Below are 24,885 nucleotides of genomic sequence, written 5' to 3'. Positions count from 1 at the left end.
GTTCACAACACCACCACCAAATGTTAATCCAAAAGCAATATGGTTTTGTTGATGACAATAACATCAAAGAAGTTTATTAACATCTGCTTTGCTGCTATGCCATAAGGACCACTGGGCCTTTCCATTTGCCCTACAACTGGAAGCTCTGACTATATTTGTTGTCTCCTCCATTACACATTGATATCCTTGAAAGCAAGGACTGTCTGGCTTTTCTATTTGTATCCCTAGCTCTTAACACAGTACTTTGCACATAATAAGGGATTAATAAAAATCCCTTTTCATTCACTTATTCATTAAAAATCTTTCACTTGATCCTGTCATTCCCTTAATCTATCTCTTATCTCCCATCTCTCTCTTCCCTTTCAAAGGGGTACTTCAAAAAAGAACCTACCTATAATCATCACCTTTGCTTCCTCTCATCCCTCTTCTCAAGCTGTTACAATAAGGCTATTCCATTCAAATGAAACTGCTCTCCCCAAAGTTATTAACAATTTGACAATTGCTAAAGCTGATGGTCCATTCTTACTCTTCATCCTTCTTTATAAAAACATTGTTTTTGACAATATTGACAAGTTCCCCTTCATTAGATGCCCTCTCATATGACTTTCGTGACACTATTTTCTTCCAGCTCTCATCCTACCTGTTTCATGATTCCTTTCCATTCACATCTGCTGGATCCTCACTTATCTCTCAAATACTAGGCATTGATATTCTCCAGAATTCTAACCTGGGCCCTCTTTTCTTCTCCTTTTGTTTATTTCACCAACTCCAATGAAGTTTAATTATCTTCTCAATAAGATGGTCTCCAAATTATTTATCTAACCCTCAACTCATTCAATGAACTCCAATCTCAACACACCAATCACCAGCTACATATTTCCACGTAAACATCCTATTGGCATTAAAAGTTTGAAATATCCAAAATGGAATCATCTTCCCAACAAAACCTTGTCTTCCTCCACACTTCCCTATTTTTATATATAGCATAACCATCCATCCAGTCATCAACATATATAGCCACAAAGTTATACTCAATACTCATTCTCCCTTAACTATAATACCTAATCAGTGCCCAAATATTACTGAATCTACTTCCACAACACATCTCACACCAATTGCCTTTCCATTCACATAGCCATCATTCTGATTAATGTCCCCATCAGTCTTCACCTGGACCAGTGGCTCTCAAAGTGTGGTCTAGATGAGGGGATCCTTTCAGGGGTGCATGAGGTTAAAACTATTATCATAATAATACTATAACTCCTTTATTTCTAAGATGGTAAATATGAATAGATATAGCCCACTTAAACAAAAGTCTTTTGGAGAATATTCAATAATTTTTAAGAGTATAGAGGACTGAGTATGTGAAGTAACATCTAGGATCAGAAATCTCTGGTAACCCAAGATAATATATATAGACTCTTCCTCCACCCAGTAAGAAGAAACCAATATTCAGGAAAATTTTGCTTATTGCCTTGGAGAAATTCAGCCTGGCAAAAAGATAATGAACACAGAGGAACAGGGAAGGTATATGGCTCAATCAGTGAGGAGCACAGTGCAATCTGAAATGAATAAAAAAGATCCCCCTTTCCAACCTACTACTTCAGAGAAATCACCAAATGAGGAAGGAATGAGAAGGCAAGACAGCATGATGTCATTTAGCTATAAAGCCAGAAAAATAAAAAAATGAGTATTCAGAACAGCAACTGAAAACCCTTAAAAAATATTTTAGTAGAAATCAGTATATCCACTATGACCAAGTCATGGTCTCATCTGCTGAAGTAGGCTTGACTCCAACTCAGACTCTGTCTTAGAAAAAACTAATCTTCATTCAAGTGACCGGAGTTCCCAAGATAGTTCCAGATCTTCATCCTTGGATCACTTCCAATCAAATCCAGTGGAAATGAATATTGATACTCCTGTTAACAACTTCTTTCAACCTTTAAATATCAATGTGTTTTTTTCCCAACTTCCTACAATTTTAACATAGCTGGGCTGAATTTGCAAGCACATTCGATTTCTTTTAAGAGACCTGTGTCTTAAAGAGATTCCATTTGGCTAAATGTAACTAGAGAGACAATATTTTACACAAAGAATTTGTCAACTCTTAAATGGGAGGGGGGAGGGAGAGGAATAAAAATACAAAAAAGGGGGGGCAGCTAGGTGGCGCAGTGGATAAAGCACTGGCCTTGGATTCAAGAGGACCTGAGTTCAAATCGAGCCTCAGACACTTGACACTTACTAGCTGTGTGACCTTGGGCAAGTCACTTAACCCCCATTGCCCCACCAAAAAAAAAAAAAAAAGAGTATCAAGGACTGCTGATACCAAAAAGTCTGAGAACTGCTAACTGATACTGGTTTTTTGGGGGGTTTTGGGGTTTTCTGAGGGGCACTGGGGGTTAAGTGACTTGCCCAGGGTCACACAGCTAGTAAGTGTCAAGTGTCTGAGGCTGGATTTGAACTCAGGTACTCCTGAATCCAGGGCCGGTGCTTTATCCACTGTGCCACCTAGCTGCCTCTAACCAATACTGTTTTAAATCTCCTGATTGAAAAAGAACAGGAGCAGAGCCAAGATGGTGGAGAGAAGCCAGGAAGTTGCCTGAGCTCTCCCGAGTTTTCCTCAAAAACATTAAATCAAGCCTCTAAATGGATTCTGAAACTGCAGAACCTACAAAAAGACAGAGAGACACAATCTTCCAACTTGAGATAATTTAAAAGACTTCAGGAAAGGTCAGTCTCACTTTGGCAAAAGGGGAGCACAACACAGTGTTCAGGGGGTCTGGGTAAGTCAGTCAGAGGCTCTTGGTCACAGCACAGCAACTGAGACACCTTGGTGTTGGCTTAGCAGGTTGGTGGTGCAGCAGTCCAGTTGTGATAACCACCAGCCCTGGCTGAAGCGGCAAACTGCCAGCTAGAGAACCACACACAGGACAGGCACTACTTGACCAAGCCATCCCAGCACAAGGAGCAAGTCTAGGGTAGTGAGGAATCCAAAAGCCACAGAGGTCTCAGAGCAGAAAGCCAGTGATCAGGCCCCTACCCCCAGCACAAGAAGCAGCTTACAACAGTGGCCCCTGTGCCCCAGAAGCAGACCTCAACTTTACAAGTTTAGAAATTGGCTACAATACAAGTAAGAAACAGAAAAGGACCCTTACCATTGACAGCTTCTATGGTGACAGGGAAGACCAAAACACAAACTCAGATGAGGACAATACTGTCAAAATGCCTCAAGGAAGAAGGGAGAAGGGAGAAGATGAATTGGTCTCAAGACCAAAAAGCCTTCTTGGAAGAACTCAGAAAGGCTTTTAAAAATCAAATGAGAGAGGTAGAAGAAAAAAGGGGGGGGGGAATGAAAGAAATGAGAGTTACACAAGAAAATTATGAAAAATGAAGTCTCCTGATTGCTATTCATTCTGGTCTCTTATTTCTTCATTAAATCTTCTACACAGTTGCCAAAGTAATGTTACTAAAGTGAGAAGATCAAGACTGATCCTATATTATTTTCTTATTGATCCTATTTGCAATTAATTGATTTTGTCCTATAACGACTTTTGTCTTGTAACTGCTTTTCATCTCCGAACTTTGTTTGGAGTTCAGCTGACCTATAATTGGTTAAGTTTAAAAATTCAGTTCTCCTACCTCAGTAAATTTAACTGACCATGGAGAATGCATGGAAGCACAAAGGAAGTTTGGGCCTGATATCTTTACTCCACCAAGCTATCCTTCAAAGTTGTCTAGTTTGCTGTCCAAAAGTATGGGCCACTCTCTTTTACCTGCACTCAGACAATGAGCACTTCTTAGTCTGATAAGAGAAGAATGGGAAAGAGAGTGTTGCTGTCCCCTATTACCAAACTTCCAACCAATCATTTTCCCTGTGCCTCGGCTCTGTAACCAATAATGTTGCCCTTAATCCCATGGTGTCCTCTACCCTGCTCTATTCTTTGTTCTGTACACCCCAAAACCTACATAAGAGGAACTGCTCTTTTTCTCATGGTCTTTGGCATAAACGGAAGCAAGCCATTGACCCATTTATTGACAGGTAGTATGCCCTTGCTGATATTATCTTGCTCAAAGATCTGCCTCCATTTATCATTGTGTTAAAATCTCAAACATTACAAAAGCAGAGTCTGGCCAAGTCATTATTCTGCACAAAAAAGTTTGTCATATCTCTATTATCCCTAGGATTCATAAATTTGGCATTTGAAACCTTTCACGATCTGACTCTACCCCACTTTTCCATTCTTTATTGAACATTACTCCTATTTATGACTTTACTTTCTGGCCCTACTGATCTACTTCATGTTCCCCCAACTTGCTATTCAATCTCCCATCTCTATGCCTTTACATAGGCTATTTCTAGTGCCTAGCAATTACTTTCTCCTCACCTTTACATCTAATAATTCTTAAGTTCCTTCAAGGATAAAGTAACACCTCTCTATGAAATCTTTCCTAAGTCTTGGTTAGCACTAACACTTTGGGAAGAGACTTAAGGCAGGAAGACCAACCAGCAGGCTATGTCACCTGTGAGGTGACAAGGGTCTGCACCAGGGTGATGGATACATCTGAGGACAGAAGGGCACACAGATGAGAGATATTGCAGGTAGAATCAATAGCACTTGGAAACTAATTGGCTATGGGAGGTGAGAGTGGGAATGAAAAGTCAAGAATAACACCTAAATTAAAAGCCTGGGTAACTGGGAGGATGGTGGTTCACTTGAGAGTAATAGGGAAGTTCAGAAGTAGGAGTTTAGTTTTGAACATGTTGCATATCTACCTGGAAGTTAGGAGAAAGATTAGAGGTGGATAAATAATCAGTTCTACAGAGATGATAATTGAATCCATAGGAGCTGAGAAAATAATTAATCAAAATTGTATAGAGGGTAAAGGGCCCAGGTCACAACTTTGGGGATCATCCATAGTTAGCAGATGTGATCTGGATGATGATCCAGCAGACTAGACTAAAAAGAAGTATTCAGATTGGTAGGAGAACCATGATAAAGAAAAGTTACCCATGCACATAAAACCAAATAAAACAAACAAAAAACTTAGAGAAAATAGGGTATCCAAAAGAGGTAACCGACAATGATAAAGGCTAAAGTAAAAAAAAAATTTAGATAGATAGATAGATAGTAGATAGATAGATAGATAGATAGATAGATAGATAGATAGATATATGAGGATTAAGAAAAAAGGCTATTACATTTTGGTGATTAAAGGTCACTGGTTATTTTGGATAAAACCGTCTCAGTTGAATGATGAGGCTGGATATCAAACTGCAGAGAGTATAAAAGAGAGTGAGAAGAGAGGAAGTAAAAACCAAAGCTGTCTTTTCTCAGTCTGACTTTTGACATGAAGAGAAGTATAAGACTATAGGAAACTAAGATTAATGGATAGGGTTTGCTTTGTTTTGTTTGGTTTAAGAATAGGGGAGATATGGGAGTGTTTTAAAAGCAATAAGGAAACAGCCAAGTGAAAGGGAAAGATTTAAGATTAGCAGGAGTCGAGGATAAAGGAGAGAAGATGACATTGAATAAAATCACTTGTTTATGAAGAGGAAAAGGAGATGGGACACTTCTTTTATGAGAGACAAGGGTAAAGGAGGAAATAGTGCTAGAAGGCATCTAGGAGATGTGAGATGAGAAGGGAAGAAGAAGAAAGAGCTCTTGCAAATGGCTTCAAATTTTTTTTTTTCAGTGAAGCATGGAGGAAAGTTCTCAGCACTTTCCTAAAATTCACCTAGGTAGTAGCTATATTAGGATGAAATTCCATTCCTTATCAAGGATCTCACAATGTTTAAGGTATTATTGAGGTCAAGAAAACAAAATTTGTGTCTACACTAGAACTAGATCGCTGCCTAACCTTCTGTCAAGTCAGCTCCTCTCCACAACTACTAAGATCTAGAAAATGTACCCCATAAAATCCTAACTGGGAAATCCAAGGTAAAATCTTCAGATTCACGTGTGAAAACAAAGGTCAGGGTCTAGGGAAATGACAAGGCAAACTCTTTGAGTGCACAAACTGATTCTGTGCACGAATATCCCAGATCCAGCAGACAGGGAGCTGATGCCACGAAAAGGGCAAAAATAGTTGCTACCCACTAACAACACTGTAGTTCATATCACAAAGCTGGGGTACAGATGGCACATAGACTGAGAAGGGGACCTGTGCTTAGAAGTGGCATATCAAAAAAAAAAAAAAAAAGAAGAAGTGGCATATCAGGGAAAGGTGAGGATTTCGGACTGAAGCCATGTATTAGGCAAGGAATAGGAACAGAAGCATGAAGTAGCTACATAGCTCTGACCCCAGGAGTGAAACAAGCTCTCACATCCAGCCCAGAGCTTACTCTGAAGTCTACAGCTGAATCAGAGTAAGTATCTCAGACCAAGGAGAAGCCTGAAATTATGTTGCTCTGAACCCACAGGGCCTGACAGCGAGCTAATGGTAGATAGGCAAACAGCAGTGTACTGGAGCTCCAATCAAGGAAAAGTCCAGAGTTGTGTTGTTCAGAGTGATGAATAAAGTACTATTTTCTTAAGGTACTTTGGGTATTTCCTTTCTTTAATACTTGATAAATATTCAGATGGTTAAAATTAATAGAATATCAGCTGTTCCCATTTATACAGATACAATGAGAATAAATGAAATATGTTAAATATAACTAAGTACTCAGAATACACTTTATGCATTAAATGTAGTTGTTATAAAATTCTGTGTACTACCATGTTTCAACTTAAGTTTCCCAGTAAGCTTAGAAGGAACAACAAATAATATGGCCCAGGAAGCAATGGAAAATATTCCTATCCACCTGGTGATGCCTGAGATAAATCCACCATGATGTTATAAATTTTCCCAGTATGAAACAGCTAGGAAATCATTAGATACCATCTGAAATCACATTCTGTGCTATAGGCAAACTAGTTATATTAGATATTCCATGGATACATTATCTGTTATTGTAGTGACACGAGGTAATTTAATAAAAAAAGCAACACATCTGGAGTCAGAGGATCTGTCTAAAATCCTGTCTTGGCCACTTACTAGTTACATGGCCATGGATGCAAACATTTACCTCCACATTAAGCCTCAGGTTCAATATTTGTAAAGTGAAAGAAAATGATCTCTAAAGTCCTTTAAATACCATTAAGTTATTTTTGTTTATAATCAGTAGCCATCACCATCTTAACAATAAAAATTTAATACTATGATTCCTGTGCTTTCCTTACCACTCTATATAATCTTTATTTAATAAACTAAAATCATCTCCTTTCTCATCAATATTTTACTCTTCTAGTAATTTTGTAGGGAAGAAAAACAAAGTAGCCAATAAATCCATTGAACATCTTAAAAATAATTAGCATATCAAAAGTATGTTCAATTAACAATATGAAAATTTTAAATGGTACACAATAACTTTGTTTTCCTTTCCATTTACTTCAAAATAAAGAAACAAATATTCAGAGATAGATGAACCAATTCCTTAACTTTGCTTTCATTGCTTTTAAAGACTCCAAATCTAGACACTGTATGGAATTTCCAGCATATTATCCCTTCAACCTACTCTGCAAGGTTATAGTCATCACTACTTACAGAAGGAGGAATATATCCACAGAATTCATTTGTTTTTCTATAGTATTCAGTAATCTCCTTATACTTAAATTCTAAGCATAAATGATACTAAAACATAAGTATAAATGTGATTGGATAAAATCATTTTGGAGTTTGCCATACTGATTTATTGATAGATTTAACTTAAGGATGATCATTATAAAATGAAATAACATCAACACCCTGAAACTTATTCATTATAGGAGAGTAGAGAGAAATAATTCAATTCCTTACTCTCCATTACTCCAATTAAAATATTCAATAAGAACTTAAGAAACATGAAACCATATAACAGAATTATCTAGAGTCACTAGGTTTCATACCTAAACACCTCAATTACCAAGTATGTTACACTGTGTTCCATACAGTAAATGTCAAAATAAGAAATTTAAGAACCTTCTAAAATCACTGGAACTATATTTCTATCATAAAATTTACTTTACTTTGTTTTCTTGAAGATTTTTGTAAGCAAAATTAAATTTACCTGCTATAGAAATATACAAAACTAAAGTTTAATCTTGTATTTGTTACGACAAAAGAGAAATTAAATTCACTCATTTTTCTCTGTTAGCTACTCCTGATTTATATTTTCCAACCTTCATTCTTAGCAGTAACTTCCAGACATTTTAATAGCTCAGGTTTAGTACTACAGGTTTTGGAGTTGCCAAGCCTCCAAAATGAATATTAATATCCTAATATTATGCTTCTAACCTGAAAGATATTTTACATAGAACTTATGGGGGTTTCAAATAAAATGCAAGAATAAACATTTTGAAAAGAAAAATCCACAATCTAGATTAATAAAGGGTATGTGTTTTATAGTCTATACTAGACCTGGAAAATTGCTTGCTGCTCTGTCTCACAGATCAAGCCCTACACTATATGAGGTACTGAATAAAAGGGATTGAGTGGCTGTTAACCTGTTTACTACACCTACTATATGCTTTAGAGGCTTGAGACTGGCACGGGAATTTTGAGTTAAATCAGAATTTCAGGCTACAAACAAACTTGGGCACTTTATGTTCTTGTCTGGGCCCCTGGCCATTGGCTTAGGGGGAGAATTCCTGAGAGGCCCAACCATAGAGAGGAAAATAAGGCTCCTGTGTCTCTAGGGGGACATAGATGAGACAGCATCCATGGTGTAGTGAAAACAGTATCTTACCACCACCACCTCTATAAACGTTAGGCTAGTTTTTGCTGTACTGAACTAGCCTCAGGATTTAATTTGGCTCACGCTGTTGATACCTGTTTCTGGTCATCTGAGGTACAAAACAGTTATAAGTAACTCCAGATGTGCTCTGATGCTTGGCTGGTGTGTGCTATGTTGGACAATTCAGAGGCAGAAGAGCTTCATTCAGGTGAATCAACCCATAATGTCCTCAATGTCTATCCTTGTTTTGTATCCCTCTCCTGCTATGACTAAGTCAGTCTATTTTTATTAATTTCTGAATGACCTGCAACTTTCTCATTTGATATGAATATCAAACATACCACCAGGGGCCTGGCCTCAGTCTGGCCCAGCCTAGAACACATGGAATGACTGCCTACTATATTCCTTCTAGTCCTCCTTTACCCAATCAACTAGTTACAAGGCTCAAAGATCTCAAATCATGATCTGGGAGCAGAGATAACATAACATTCTGCTTTGTTAACAGTCACTGCTCTGGAGCCTCAGAAAACTCAAGAGGCATTCCCAACACACATCAGAAGTAGAACTTTTCTTGTACAAAAGGGAAAACCTGATAAGCCATCTTAGAAACTACACCACCATCATTTTCATGTGGATGTCAATTTATAGAACCACAGATCCCTGTTCCTGCCTTTATTGCTCTTGAAGCCTTGGTTGGCTGTATATAATATACTTGAATACATCTCATTTGCACTTATGATTTTTGCGTATGGGGTTTTCCTATTTCCCTTCCCTGGTGAGAACAATGAATTACCATATAATCACTCATCGGGAGATGTCTCTGAAAGGAAGAAGGGAAACTTATGAACTGATAACTCCTAGAACTCACACAAATATCATCAGTTGGCCTGCTATAATATGTGGCCCTAATTCATACATGTAGGAATTGAAATGGAGAAGAGAAACCAATCAAGTCTACTCACTGATAACCCCAAGAACCTACAGAAATGTCATCATTCAAACTTCTATAGGGTGTAGAACAACCTTATAAATTTGAACAGATAGTTTTTCTAAAAGGAAATCCTTTCAAATTTCCTAACTCAGTAGTAAACAAAGTAGGAGGTATTCTGACCCCCTTAGTTCGATGTTGTCAATCCACCTTCTCCCTCTGAGTACTTCAGCTCCTTTGCTATTCCTTTTTGGTTAGAACACACCATATCTGGCCAGCCTTACAATACTGCATTCTGGTCATCTTCTTCTTATACTGTTCCTCCCACATTCCATCTTACTTTCCACATACTATAGCAGTTTGAATAATGACATTTGTGTGGTTCTAGGAGTTATCAATGAGTACACCTAATTGGTTTCCCTTCCCGATTTCAATTTCTACTTTAAGAACAGTTATCAAATCAACACTAACAAGGCTGGAAAGAATATGTTATTGTGAGTTATTGGCCCTAGGACTCTGTTTTCTATACCTATATGACTTTCCAAACCTAAAAGACCCTCTTAGAAACTACTCTCCAACATATGTTGCCTTCTCCTATTAGAACAGAAGCACATTAAGGGCACAGACTATCTTGCTTTTTTGGAATTGTATCATGAGAGATTTTTCATGATTACAAGATATTCTTTCTACTTTTATTATTATTATTACAGTACTTTTGGGTCCTGTAAGGTAGTTATTCCACTTTCAGATTCTGTGGGGAACAGAATGTAAGAAATATAAGGTCATTCTAGAAGATATTTCCTATTGAAACTATTTTCTATAAACTAATTCCTATCCCAGACTCTCTTGTTGTCACTGATGGTAATTAAGATTGTTACATTTCTTACTATTACTGTGTCTGAACATTAAAATAGGATAGAAGGGTGTTATATACAATATAATAATATACTTTTGTTTTTGTTTTGGGTAAAACTAAATCTGCCACCTATCTTATAAATGTCTACAATTATTTAGGTTGTTATTTGAATGAAAGGAAATGACATGTCAATGTTTTTGTAAAAACTGTTAGACAGCTTGCTCTATTTTGTTTAGTTTATTAAAAAGCCCAAATTTACTGTTACAAAACAAGTCAATCATTTTTTCTGTGCCAGGTCAACTCACTTGCAGTTCAATGTGACATGCATACTAACAGCCAACAATCCTAGTTTCTCTCTATTTTCAGATGTCTATTGTTGTCATATTGCCTTCACTGACACAACAGCAAAACTCTGCAGCATGAAACAAATCCTGGCATGCAGTTTAATATTATGCTGATTGCTGAAAGCCCAAAAAGCTTTCACTAAAATATGGGATCAGTTTCATTGTAGTTGAGGTCAGTGTGCCGAATCTTGAGCAATGTAGCTTGTTACTTGATGATTAATGTGCTTTCTGATTTTCTATTGAGAGAAGAACTACTGTTTACTGAAAACATGGTGCATACTTTAATGTTGTTAATACTGAAAAATGAATTTTACAATTATACACATGGCTTGGATGTTCTAAGCCACAACATTTCCTTAATAATCCTTAATTTTAAAGAAGAAAAAATTTATTCAAGTTAAACAAAAACAAAAAATAACCAAAACGTATTTCAGAAATACAAAAACAAATTATAAAATGGTCAATCCTCTCCAATTGTCTTCTAATGAAAAAAGCCCACTTTAATTTAACCCTCTCAAGCCACCCAGATGATAGATATCTATTCTTCTGAAATGATATTATTTATCATCATATTTTTATTATGGTGTGAAAATGGCTAGTGAATACTTATTCTACCTCCTCCTAATTATAAACCATGATGTTACATATTATAAAAGATTTAAATTCTCTTATTAAATAAAGTGATAAGAAAATATGTGGACTTTAACCAAGATACAAATATTTAGGTTAGATATCAGTAAGAAACTCATAATTGTAAGGGTTATGAATCATTTATATCAGTAATAAAGATGTCTGTGTTCATCTCCTTTAATCAGGGAGATGGGTGGTAGTTGAGGAAAAGGGATGAAATGAATCCTTCAGAACACTTTGCATGGAATTATTCTATTATTTCCCCCATAATGGTTAGGGCTCCACCGGTATCTGAGATGCAGATTCTCCTCTGTGGGTGACCTACAAAATACCTACCATAGTGTTTCAGACATAGCAAGGGATCAATAACAATTTGCTAAAATGAATGAAGAGGAATAGTTTTTTGCCTTTATCAGTTCTACCAGGAACTATGCATATAAATTGCTTTCCGTCAGTACTCCCAGTATTGTTAACTTCCTTTTTCAAACTTTTCATGGCAACTTAAAAGATGTCATAGATTTCTTATCTTGCTCAAAGTGGATGGTTAATTCTTGCAATGCTTTTGTCAAGTCACTCACTGTTGATGACACTGTTCTATCACAAGGTCTTCACAGAGCTGTGGAATTTGCTATTTATATTGGGATTTATGACTGGACTTCATGGTATGTAGTGGACCATGACAGTAACATGAAAAAATATTTTGAGAGTAGTTTCATTTTTAGAGAAGTTTATGTTTTATTACCCTGCTACTCTCCCCTCTGGCAAGGAGATATACCTTTTTTGCCAACTGTAAAAATTGAGTGAGAAAGCATCAAAGGTTCAAATTTGTTTTATGAAGGTTTTGTTTCTCTTTGCTGACAATTCCTTTTAAAGTTAAATATTTCACCTTTATAGGTCACTGACTAGGGAAAAGTTGTACTGAAATAAAAACATGAATGAAATATAACAAAGTTTTTTCAATAATATTCACTAGACCATAAAACTATATTTAAACTAAGGAATCTTGAATAACATTAGAATAAAAGTTATAGATAATAAAAATCTATTTCAAACACTATAAAATATCATAAACAGGGTCATCTTATTTATTTATCATAAAATAGCAAAATAAAAGAATTTTTAGGCTTTATTAGAAAAATTGAAATTCAACATGCATCATCACTTAAGAATTTATTCTTTCCTGCTATCTTTAAAAGACCGTTTTTTTTCTAAACATTATATATAAAACATAAACTAGAGCACACATTTCTTCTCATGGGAGCCTTAATTTTGTGTTCTCTCAATCTTTTCAAAAATTAGGAAATTCAGGCCCTTCTAGGAAGCTCTTCATATCAGGGTTTTTGTGCATGCAATATTTTCTTTTCTTTTTTCCCAAAATTAACATCTTTATTAAATCAGTTAAGAAATGTTCACTGTAGAAAAGTTAACATTGAGGGTTTTAACAAAACCAAATTAGACTTTTTTTACACAATATGTATATTAGCAGCAAACTACTTTTGAGGTTTCCATTTTCTGCTGTTTTTAAGATAGCATAAACAGTGTACATTAGCATGGAATGTCAGAGTCCACTTTTATCTTAATTCTGTAATTTAGGCCTTCCAGTGCAAGATAATTTATGATGCATGTGCTAGCACTCACTCCCACAAGTGAAAAGAAAAAAATCATGCAATATTTTCAATATGTTGTTTCATAATAAACTCCATTTTTTTTTTGTCTAGACCTATGAATTCCTTCCAAGAGCACAGGTCAGCAAGTAGTCTATAATTTATCATCTCAGATTGCACCAAGAGTTGCTATATGTTAGAGGTATAATTTGAACCCATATCTTGCTGGCTCTAGGAACAGTCATTAATCCACTAAAGAAATTTGTCTTAATGCCCTCCATAAAAATGATGATGCAAGTATACAGGGCAAAAATCCATCATCTGCTATACTGGAGACATGGGAGCATCATCAAAATTTCAAACAAAAATAAAGAATTGATTTATGTTACTCTAGACCATATACCTTCTGAGACATAAGTGAAAAAGCAGTGATTTACAAGCACATAAGTATTTGTCAAAGCCCTATGAGCCAAAGAGTGCCCTGTACACAGAGTAGGCACTGAATATATACTTTTTTGATTAATTCCCGCCCCCTCCGACCCCAGCAAAGAGCAGGAATAGTAAATACCATCAGACAACTTTATAGAATACCCATGCTGATCATCAGAGTGAAGATTTGTTTGGAGAGATACCAAATATGTCCTTATCTAGAGTTTTCCCATTGAAATTCTAAAGAACTAGTTAAACAATTTCTACTAAATAGCAACAAAAGTATATTATATTTTTAAACAAAATACTTCCATCTGTGAAATGATATTTGCAAATCGTGATCATAATTCTTACCTTAAACAGACAACGGCACACATATTCATATACCATATGCTTTAATGAACTAACAAGAGACTGGATTCTCTGTTCAGTGCTTTCAGAATCCTGTGTATAGCAAATGGAGAAGTCAAAAGTATCATGAAGTTGATAGGCATTCCAATACATCAAAAAAAATTCCCCAATAGCTTATTCCTTTCAATTCAAGACTTCCTAGAATTTGCTTCCTCTGTCTCTAGCCATCAAAAGAATTTACTATCTCCCACACCAGTCTATCAAAAGAAGTAACTCTGGTAGAAAGAACTTTGCTCAAATTGAGGGAACTGCATCTACGTCTACATTTTCTTCCTGGACAATAATGCCTATAGTCTTCTGCAAACATCTGTTTTTATCCTTAAGAATAACATTTTGGGGGGCATCTAGGTGGCTCAGTGGATAAAGCACCGGCCCTGGATTCAGGAGTACCTGAGTTAAATCTGGCCTCAGGTACTTGACACTTACTAGCTGTGTGACCCTGAGAAAGTCACTTAATCCTCATTGCCCTGCAATAAATAAATAAATAAATAAAAACAATATTTTTTAAAGGAATAGTTTAACTTTATTGCAAGAGTAAAGTACTACATAATTGTGTCATTGTTAATATCATTATGTCATGCCATTTTTCAATAACTCTAAATTTGTATTATAAAGAACTTTCAATTAAATAATAAGGAAAAAAGCATAAGTATTTTAAAGTTGGGTCATAGTAGCACAGTCTACACAAAACTATTTCCATTCCAACTGGTGCTACAAATAATATCTGCATAGTTTGAAGTTTGAATGACACTTTAATTAGATATATTATAAAAATCTTAGTATCTTCAGTAGCAGTGAAAGTAAAAGTCCAAGACTGGAGACAATATTCAAGGATACTTGTGACTCTATTCATACCTTAGATGCAATGTTTTGATTACTTTGAATTAAAACCTCTAGCCTTCATCTAAAGTATTAAAATGAAGACAGTCTATAAATATTTTATAAATATCTTATTACAAATTATAAACAATAGGATAAACCAAGTATTTTACAAGTTCTGCTTTCATAAAGCTTCTGGAATAGCTAAATTAGATTCATGCAGGCCAAGGGTTCAAATTGCACTCTATCTAACTCTCTCCCTGTCATCAAGGAGAGGAGCCAGAAGTATGCTGCTAATTTACCATAGCATGACCCAACATTATACGGTCATATCACTGTCTACTGCCTATAATGCAAAAAGAGATGAAAAACCAATGGTTCAGGCAGATTCTTTACTACTAGGTTCAAGGTAAATATGCATCCTTATTTACTAATAATACAAAAAAAGACTTGATTAATATTATTTGAATTCTGATAAAAGAAAAGCAAAGCAAAAATAGGACATATAAATGCTTTAAGCTTAGAAAGTTTCAGATGTACTATAGCACCTGTCTCTCAAAAACCAGCCCATTTAAAAAACATATATTTAATATTATTTTAAATGTAACTTTAATAGACTGTAACAAATCTCTAGACCTCAAAAAGATTAGACTTGGCCCCACCAAGGGGATAGAACCTGTGATTGTGGTATTGATAGCAACATTCTGAGTTAGCCAGCTACAATTCAGATGTTAATACTATTTTTCATTTTTCTTAATTTAGACCACAACTATACTACACTGTTGAAAATAACCAAATAAAGCAGGGCAGCTAGGTGGCGCAGTGGATAGAGCACCAGCCCTGCATTCAGGAGGACCTGAGTTCAAATCCAGCCTCAGACACTTGACACTTACTAGCTGTGTGACCTTGGGCAAGTCACTTAACCCTCACTGCCCCCACAAAAAAAATTAAATAAATAAATAAAAACAAATAAAGCTAAGAAAGAGTCCAATGTCTGTATGATCCAGTGTGGATTTTGGAAGAAACAAAAGTATAAGTTTTTTACTCTTGATAATTTTAGTAATAAACAACATTAAAAGCACAAGAAAATAGTATATTTAATGGTACCTAAGAGCTAATTTATCTAATGATCATGCAATTAGAGTTACTATGGTAAACCTAGCTCAAGAGGTAAAAAACATTACAAATGAGAATAACATACGAGAACAGTTTTTACTTAGTTTGGTTAGAAACTGAAATTTATTTCCTTGCTCACATATCACTAGGAAAATGCAAATACCATGAAGCACCTAGCTCTCAGAGACTTCTTGTTGTCCTACATCAACAAAATAGGATTATATTAACTGGGCAAAGTTTTAAATTTTTAATAAAAATAACTCACATTTATATAGCACTCTAAGGTTTTCAAAGATATTTAGATATATCATTTCATTTGATCCTCACAACATCCTGTGAGGTAAGAAACAATGTTCTCCCTGTTCTGTAGATGAGGCAACTGAGGCTAACAAGCTTAGGTAACTTGCCAAGGGTCAAACAACTTGAGTGACTGATACAGGATTCAAATTCAGATCTTCTTGACTCCAAGTCTAGGATATTATGGGCTACACCATCATTATTTACTTTGTAATATTTTATTTTTTAAAATTATCTATAAATCTAAAGAAAAAGTCAAGGAATCATACTGTAGGGAAAAAGGCAAAAATGAATAAAGTATTTCCCTTTTGCCTGTCCTCCTACAGGACACAGACCCTCAGCAAAGAAAATAAAGTAGAAAAAGTGTGAAAACATGCCTACTTTATGATCAAGTCTTTTGTCAATCATTTTTAAAAATCTTAAATGTCTCATTCTATACTTGTAAAAGAATTTCAGGGTTGTTTGGGGCTTTTTAAGCAGAATACTAAACTATTTCATTATATAAAATTTAATTTAGTGTAAAAAACTAAGCAATGAGTTCAAATGGTTTTAAGTCTCCAAGGGAAAATGAACACTGGGTACAGAAATGTCATAGAACTGAAAGCAACTGTTGGAGTGATGACCACGAGATATTATATAGGCTAGTAATCATGTCAATCAAACATGGCAGTTTAATCTGAAGGGCACCAGGGGCATACAGCTTAAAGTCTGGAAATATCATTTGTGCCAGGCCAGACTTTGTGTACTAGAGGTACAGCCACAGAATAGAACCTTGTCCACTTGGTTTCACGTGTATTATTTCAAATTCTATTTTAGAAATTACTTCAGTAAGAAATATTGGTGGTGGAACAGTTAATGATAAATTCACTGTTGTTGCTTCCTTTGAAAACCAGACATTTAAAAATGACTCTTTTATGAAAACATTAAGTATTCTTTCTTCAGACAAACAAAATGCTAAGTGACCTGCTTGATTAGGAAATTATTATAATTGCTCACAATACCTGGAAACATAAACAACATTTTAAAAATATTAAGACTATGATGATATTTTAGTATGAGCTATATTTAGTTGAATCTGGACTATCTGATAGGATTATACACTGTATGGAAAAAGTAATTTCATTTACTTATTGTTTTGATTTGTAACATACTCTAATCTGACAACATAAATATTAATTTTACATTTTTCTCTGAAAGTTTTCAGAGCAGCTTAATATTGGTAAGCATCACAAATAGAATGATTTCATTATAGCCCCCTGGATTGAGGTTAAGCCACATACCTGCTTGTTTTGCAGAGCTCGTTGGAAAAGTCGAAGGAATGAGGCCAAACTAAAACGGTACATGTTATTAATTTTAGACAAGTCTGAAATAATAAAATACATCTTGCTGGCGCTCTCAGCTAGAGGGAGATAGGCATCCCTTTCCTGTGCATAAAAAAGGGGAAAAGCTCAAGATCAGTACTTTACTGCCACCTAAGGATCACTATGTAAATAGCTACTCAGTGTTTACCATTTAACATAATTGTAGAATGTTGAAGATGAAAAGCGGTTACATATGATCAAATCTAAATCTTTTACTTTATAGATAAGGAAACTGAGGCCCAAAGACTTACTAAAGGCCATGAAATAAATGAGTAACTGAGATGTAACTGGAATTCAATTCCAGTTGAGGCAACTTAGTATTCCTACAGTGTCCTAACAGTGTCCTATCTGACATGTAATTCACATTACATATATCTCAGCTAAAGACAAGCATAGCATTTTTCAGATTATATGGGGCCTTAGAGATAAACTAGTAAAAATGCTTTCTTTTAAAAATGAGGAAATTGTGCCCAACAAAAGCTTGCCAAGAATCAAAGAAATAGCTGAGAAAAAAGACAAATAAAATATATGTGTCCTGATTCTGAGATCAATGAACTATAACACACGGCTATATGAAGATGCAGTTGAAGACATACTTCAATGGGGAGGCTGATGCTAGGAAAGAGGGTGGGAGGAGGGGGGGAATCACCAAATCTTAGTGTTGAGAAACATCAAAGCACTTCTATTTCAACTTCTATCAAAAGACAAATCCCTTCTTCAGCATCACTAAAGAGTTCTTACCCAGCCATTCTCAGCCTGCAAACCCCCCAGTGAAGGAGAACTCACTGCATAGCTCTATATTCTTCCATACATTGGGACATATAACAATTGTTAGGACATCTTCACTTATACTCGCCCTCCATTTCTTCTCTGCACTATTATGGGTACAAGTCTAGCACTTCCATACAGCCCTTCAAAAAGAATACACTAAAGTTCCACAAGAATCTTATCTCCAGACTAAACACTCCTGGTGCTTTCAAATAATCCCCCATAAGGAAAGGTCTCTAGTCAATCAACAAGTATTTACTAGGAGCTTACTTTGGGCTAGGCTCTCTGATAAGTGCTGGGGCAACAAAGAAAAGCAAAGGCAGTCCCTGCCCTCAAGGAGTTTACATTCCAATGGAGGAGGCAATGAAAAGGACAGGAGACACTATGAGAGAGTAGAGACTAGCAGCAAAGCAGAGCAAGAAATACTCCCTACAAAAAGTGGGATCTGAGCTGAGTCTTGAAGAACCCAAGGAAGCTGAATGTCAAAAATTGTTTTTACATGTAATTGGGGGAAAATATTTTTGTAAAAAGGAAAGCAAGCTAAAGAATTTCTAAACTATATGGTAGAAAAATGAGACATACTTCTTTTACTGGCAAAAAATTTAAAACATATTATTAAAGATATGTTACTAAACCTCTGGAAAAGGAATAAGTAATCACAAAAAGCCAGCCAGCAAAGCTTCATAAAGGATAGCTATACCAAACTAACCCCATTTCCTTTTTCAATAAAGTGATTAAACTAGGAGATCAGAAAAATGCATTAGACAAGACTCTTTTTTTAAGCGGAAATATTTGATAAACCATATCATGCTATTGTTATGAAAAAGAAAGCTAGATAACAACTAAAGAAGAATACATTTAAATGGTTCTGTAATGGTCTGAATGAACTGGCTGAAGCACCAGACCAAATGCAAGCCAAATTAAGCCAATCCAACCCCAAAACATTTGGCACAATGATTAATAGGTTGGCCTTTATCTCAGGTAGATTTGGGCTGAAGTACTACTTTAGATGCATATTAGTTGTGTGGTTTATTTTTTTGTCTGTGTATAGAGTCATTTGAGGCCCAGGCAACTTTCTAAGATTATAAATTACAGGTGAATAGTCCATCTGCATGTGTGAAACAATCTTATACTAGAAGTTTCCTAGACAGATAATATAACAGGTCCAGAACCTCCCTCCTCCACTATTCTAGGAAATAGGGGAACACAGATAAATAAAATAAAATAATCTACATCCTACTACTAAAAATACCAGGCATATACGAATACATATGTACATGATAATTTGAAGAAAAGAGCACCACAGGGATCAGGAGAGATTGCCTAAAGAGAGCCATAAAGCTTAAGCCTCAGAGGAACTTAGAAATTCTAAGGTCCAAAGGAGAGGAGAATACACAACACAGGCAAGGGGGAAGATCCTGTTTGAAGGCACAGAAGCAGGAGGAGGAGGAGGAAGGGCCAAGTAGCCAATTCTACGTAGAGATCAAAACCGTGATCCAGCATTAACTCTTTGAGAAAGAAGAAAAGGAGGGGCAGCTAGGTGGCGCAGTGGATAGAGCACCGGCCCTGGATTCAGGAGTACCTGAGTTCAAATCCGGCCTCAGACACTTAACACTTACTAGCTGTGTGACCTTGGGCAAGTCACTTAACCCCAATTGCCTCACTAAAAAAAGAAAAAAAAGAAAAAAAGAAAGAAGAAAAGGAAATAGGCATAGATTACATGAAAGGGAATGATGTGCAATCATCCTAAAAAGAAAGGCATGGACAAGATTGTGAAACGTACAAAGTGTCATACTGAGGAGTGTGGATTGATAAGATCTAGATACAAGAATGGCATGGGTTACTTTTGTGATGGATAAAACTAAATGTGTGTGGTTATCCTATCTGTCCCCTTAGAAAGGTCAACCCATGCTCTCACAGCAGGGGGCCTCTGGTAATAATATTCTCACACTTTGATTTAAGAAGATTATTTTCACATCTATGTGGAAGATGCAATGCAGAAAGGACAGTTTGAATGTTCCAAGTCCTCTAATGAGGTTGTCACAATCATCCAAGGATCCAAGGTGGTGGCTATAGGAAGCACAGAGAAAAGGTTGAATAATGTAAGACAAGACATAGAGATTAAAAACAATAAGATTTGGCAACTAATTGGAAATGGGGCCTAAGACAGTGATGACAGAGTGAAAACTTGATTAAGACTGCAAGGTTACAACCTGGGAAACTAGAAGGATTGCTGTACCATCAACAAAAATAGGACAGTTTGGAGGAGAGGAGTTTTAGGGAGAAAGAAAATCAGTTGTGTGATAGAAATGTTGAATTTGAGATAACTATGGGATATATCGTTGGGGATGACAAACATGCAGTTATAGACAAGAAGTTATAGCTAATGAGTCAAGAACTAGATAGATAGATATAGAGAGTAAGAGATCTGGAAATATCCGTAAATAACTGAATGATGGGACATTTCTGAGGGTATATATAGAGAAAATAAGAGGACCCCCCCAAAAACCAAAAATACAAACAAAAAAAAAACAATGGGAGACCTTCACAACATCTCTGGCATCTGATTCCTTCTACTCACCCAGCCTTAGTTCAGATGTTCAATGCCTCTTGCCTGGATTATTACAATAGCCTCCTAATTGGTCTCCCTACCTCAAGCCCATCCACACTTTAGTGCACCTTATACACAGCAGCCAAAGTAATTTTCCTTAAGCACAGTTATAACAATGTCATTCCCCTACTCAACCAATTCTAGTTCCTTCATATTGTCTCCAGAATAAAACATAAACTCCCTTGTTTAGCTTTGAAATCCCTTCACAATCAGGCCCTAACCTGTATTTCTAGCCTTATTGGAAACACTTAGCAATTTAGCCAAACCTATCTTCTTTCAAAGGTTTCTCACCTGAAGCCCTCCATCTCCTATGTCTGTCCTCCCTCCCTGCTTTTTCTTACTGGTCATCCCATATGACTGGAATGTAACCTCTCTTTACCTTCATCTCATAAAATGCCTCTTATCCTTTAAGATGTAAATCAGGTACCATCTTCTCCAAAAGTCCTTCCTGATTCTCCCAACCATTAGGGTCCTTCCTCTAAAGCTATCTTGTATCCAACTACTTTTTATATATTGATACTTATAAATTCTACATTTACACTGTATATATTTTATATTGATTTTTTCTCTTGCCCATTAGAATAAAAATTTCCTGAAAGTAGTGACTGTTTTATTCTTTGTACTTTGTATCCCTAGGGTCCAGACTATGCCTAATATAAGAAGCACTTAATAAATACTTGTTGATTGTCATCAACAGGAAAGGAGCCTGGAAATAAGAGAATCATTTCAGTTATAAACTATCAGAGGAGACAGGGGCAGATGACCATAAGTAGAGGAGTTAGTTATGCCAAGGAGAAGAACCACTTTTTCAGAGATTGGAGCAAAGGGAAGAGAATGAGACATGATTCAGAACAGTTTGCAAGAATATAACAGAGAACAAGAGGAGGCATATAAGACATTTTTTCTAGCATAAAAGAAAGCAAAGTCCTTGCCAAGACAGATGGGGCAAGAGCATTGTAGTTAGTAGTAGTTGTAGTTAAAAGGCATGGACTAGATAGATACAAGGAATATGAGAGAGAATCAATACCCAATACCATGTAGTAGTACAGGCTGTTTAAGATAAGATCATATAAATTTGGGCCCAGTGGTACATTCCAAGGAAATTAGAGAGGTTGATGAATGGAAAATCTGGGGAACACAACTGGAATCAGTATGTATACCAAAGATTTCAAGTACAAGCACATGGATCAGAGGATAGAGATAGCAGGTGACTTGGAAGTTATTTGGTTGAACACCCTCAATTTACAGATAAGAAATGGAGGACCAAAGTCATTCAGATCTTAAATTCAAGTTCAGTGCTCTATCCACTATGGGACGTGCCTATCAGGGATAGAAATGAAGACTGTAGGCCAGGTACTCAATTCCTTGAGAAAGAAGGGAGAATGACCTGGAAGGGCATTAGATAATTTCCACGAGGAATGGGATGGCATAGCACATCTATCAAGAGCAGAGGTCCTTGACCTGGAATCTACAGGTTTGTGCTTAGATTTCAGGGAGATCATGAACTTGGCTGAGAAAAAAAAAATTACATCTTTATTTTCACAAAATTCTAACTGAAATTAATAATTTCCTTCAATTATTTAAAAACATCCTTTGGGGGGGGCAATGAGGGTTAAGTGACTTGTCCAGGGTCACACAGCTAATAAGTGTCAAGTGTCTGAGGCCAAATTGGAACTCAGGTCCTCCCGAATCCAGGGCCAGTGCTTTATCCACTGTGCCACCTAGCTGGCCCCTTAAAAACATTATTCTAAGAAGGTATTTATAGGCTTTATCAGATTGCCAACGAGGTTTATGACACCAAAAAAGTTAAGAACTATTGATTTAAATGGACTGAATCTCATATGAAGAGAGGATGCTAAATGACTGAGATAAAGGAAAGTCTGAAAGTGGCTAAGAGGAGCAAGGACCAAGCCTATCCGCCTTGAATTGGTTAGCACTGAAGGGGTTAGCTAGAGAAGTACTGTTTTCTGTGAGTGCAAGAAGATGGAAGAAGTATGATAGAATAAAGAAAAGTTTATTAATGATAGAATGGGGGTGCTCTGGAGGGCAAAATTAGATAGGGATCTGGGGGAATAGGACTGAGACAGGAAAAAAAAAAAAACAGGGAGTGACAGCAGGGGAAGAATTAAGCACTAGGTAGCCAATGACACTGATTCACGGGAAGATCCCTGAGTAGTTATTACTCAATCTATGTCATCTGGGATAGAGGCCTCCAGTTGAATGCCCCAGGAAAGTGTTCTTACTTCAGTGTTGGTTTTTGTTGTTATTAATGCTGTTTTTTATATTTTCACTGTTTTATGTAGTGCTTATTCTAAATATAAATGCAACTGGACAAAGGTATTAGGAACATACAGTAAAAGGCAGCTCCTCTGGAACAATTACCTATTCTAAGAGCTTAACTTGCAATTACCACCAATAGAATGGTATTAAAAGCTGCCTTCAAATTCAACATTGAAAGAATTTTCAAGAAAACATTATACATTTGTTTATGACAAACCTTTTAAAGATACTAGAACAGGTGTTCCAATGGCATAATATGTCAAAGAAATTTAAGATTACATATATGATACACAAATACAAAGGAAACCTTTCAGAACTTACAGACTCAAAGTATAAGTGGTCAAATCTTTCATAAAATAATTTTAAAGATGCACTCTCCTATGTTTTTAGTACCTGAAATGGACCAGTGTTCTCTAAAGAAATATTGCCTCAGTATTGTTAACATTTTTCTATCATGACTTGGATAATAGCATAGATGGCATCTTCGTCAAATTTTCAGATGACATTACAGAGAAGGAAAACTAACATAATAAATGATAGATAATAAACTATCTTGACAAACTAGAACAATGGGATAGATGTAATAAGACAGAGTTTAACATGTAAAATCTTATACAAATTTTTTTTCCTTTTTTTTTTTTTTTTTTTTTTTTTAGTGAGGCAATTGGGGTTAAGCGACTTGCCCAGGGTCACACAGCTAGTAAGTGTTAAGTGTCTGAGGCCGGATTTGAACTCAGGTCCTCCTGAACCCAGGGCCGGTGCTCTATCCACTGCGCCATCTAGCTGTCCCCTTATAAAAATTTTTAAAAATGGACTTGACAAGTATAAGATCAAGAAGGCCTCATTAGGGGCAGCTAGGTGGCGCAGTGGATAAAGCATTGACCCTGGATTCAGGAGGACCTGAGTTCAAATCTGGCCTCAGATGCTTGGCACTTACTAGCTGTGTGAACCTTGGCAGTCAACTTAACTTCTTTGCTCCAGGAAAAAAAAAAAAGGAAAGAAGGCCTCATTAGACAAAGCTGGTATGAAAAAGATGTAGGGCTTTTGGTGGATTGCTATGTCTCTGAAGTTTTACTCAAAATGAGCAATAGGTAAAAAATGTAGAATTTTTAAATAGGAAATTGTTATATCTACCTGTACTAGTATATTTTGAAGACTAAAACAATAGTAGAACTTCACTTAGCCAGCAGTCAGACTTCTGGGAATTCCAAATATTCACAACAGTCAAGAACAAAGAAAATACAGGGGACAAAGTCTGAGAACCAGGGAGAACAATTTTATCAAAGGCCATACATTTTACTATGGAACCACCCTCAGATCTTCACATCTAAGTGATACTGTGCATAAAATTAAGGTTTCTAATGTGAAAGTTAAATGAGTCCTGGTTCCATTGACAACTTCCAGTTCTCTTGAGTTTATAGTAACTAATAAATTTGAAGTGAAGAAGTAGTTGCAAGTGTCTGGCAGAAACAGTGAGTAGCAGCAGGAGTGAGACACAGCAGAAACAACACAGAAAATCAATTGCATCTGGTGCCAGTTAGCATAGGGGGTAAATTGCACTGAATGTGTCAAAAATTCCTAAGGTCTTCATTATTGCCAAATAAGTGGGGTCTGTAATGATGAGCATGGGTTATCAAGGAAAGGCTAAACTGTTTGCTATGTTGTCAGGAAAGTAT

The 24,885-nt window shown here is 36.1% G+C and overlaps 1 protein-coding gene across 1 annotated transcript in view; it reads right to left on the bottom strand.

The window, feature by feature from the left end:
* Nucleotides 1-24,885, bottom strand: part of DYNC2H1 (dynein cytoplasmic 2 heavy chain 1) — a 380,708-nt gene that overhangs the window by 170,922 nt on the left and 184,901 nt on the right. Inside the window, 2 exon segments of the mRNA XM_043996879.1 lie at nt 13,901-13,990; nt 17,470-17,613. Coding sequence (XP_043852814.1) covers nt 13,901-13,990; nt 17,470-17,613 — 234 coding nt within the window.

The sequence above is a fragment of the Dromiciops gliroides genome, chromosome 3 (assembly GCF_019393635.1).
Source record: "Dromiciops gliroides isolate mDroGli1 chromosome 3, mDroGli1.pri, whole genome shotgun sequence".
NCBI classification, from domain to species: domain Eukaryota; kingdom Metazoa; phylum Chordata; class Mammalia; order Microbiotheria; family Microbiotheriidae; genus Dromiciops; species Dromiciops gliroides.
This window is presented reverse-complemented; position numbering and strand designations above follow the sequence as displayed.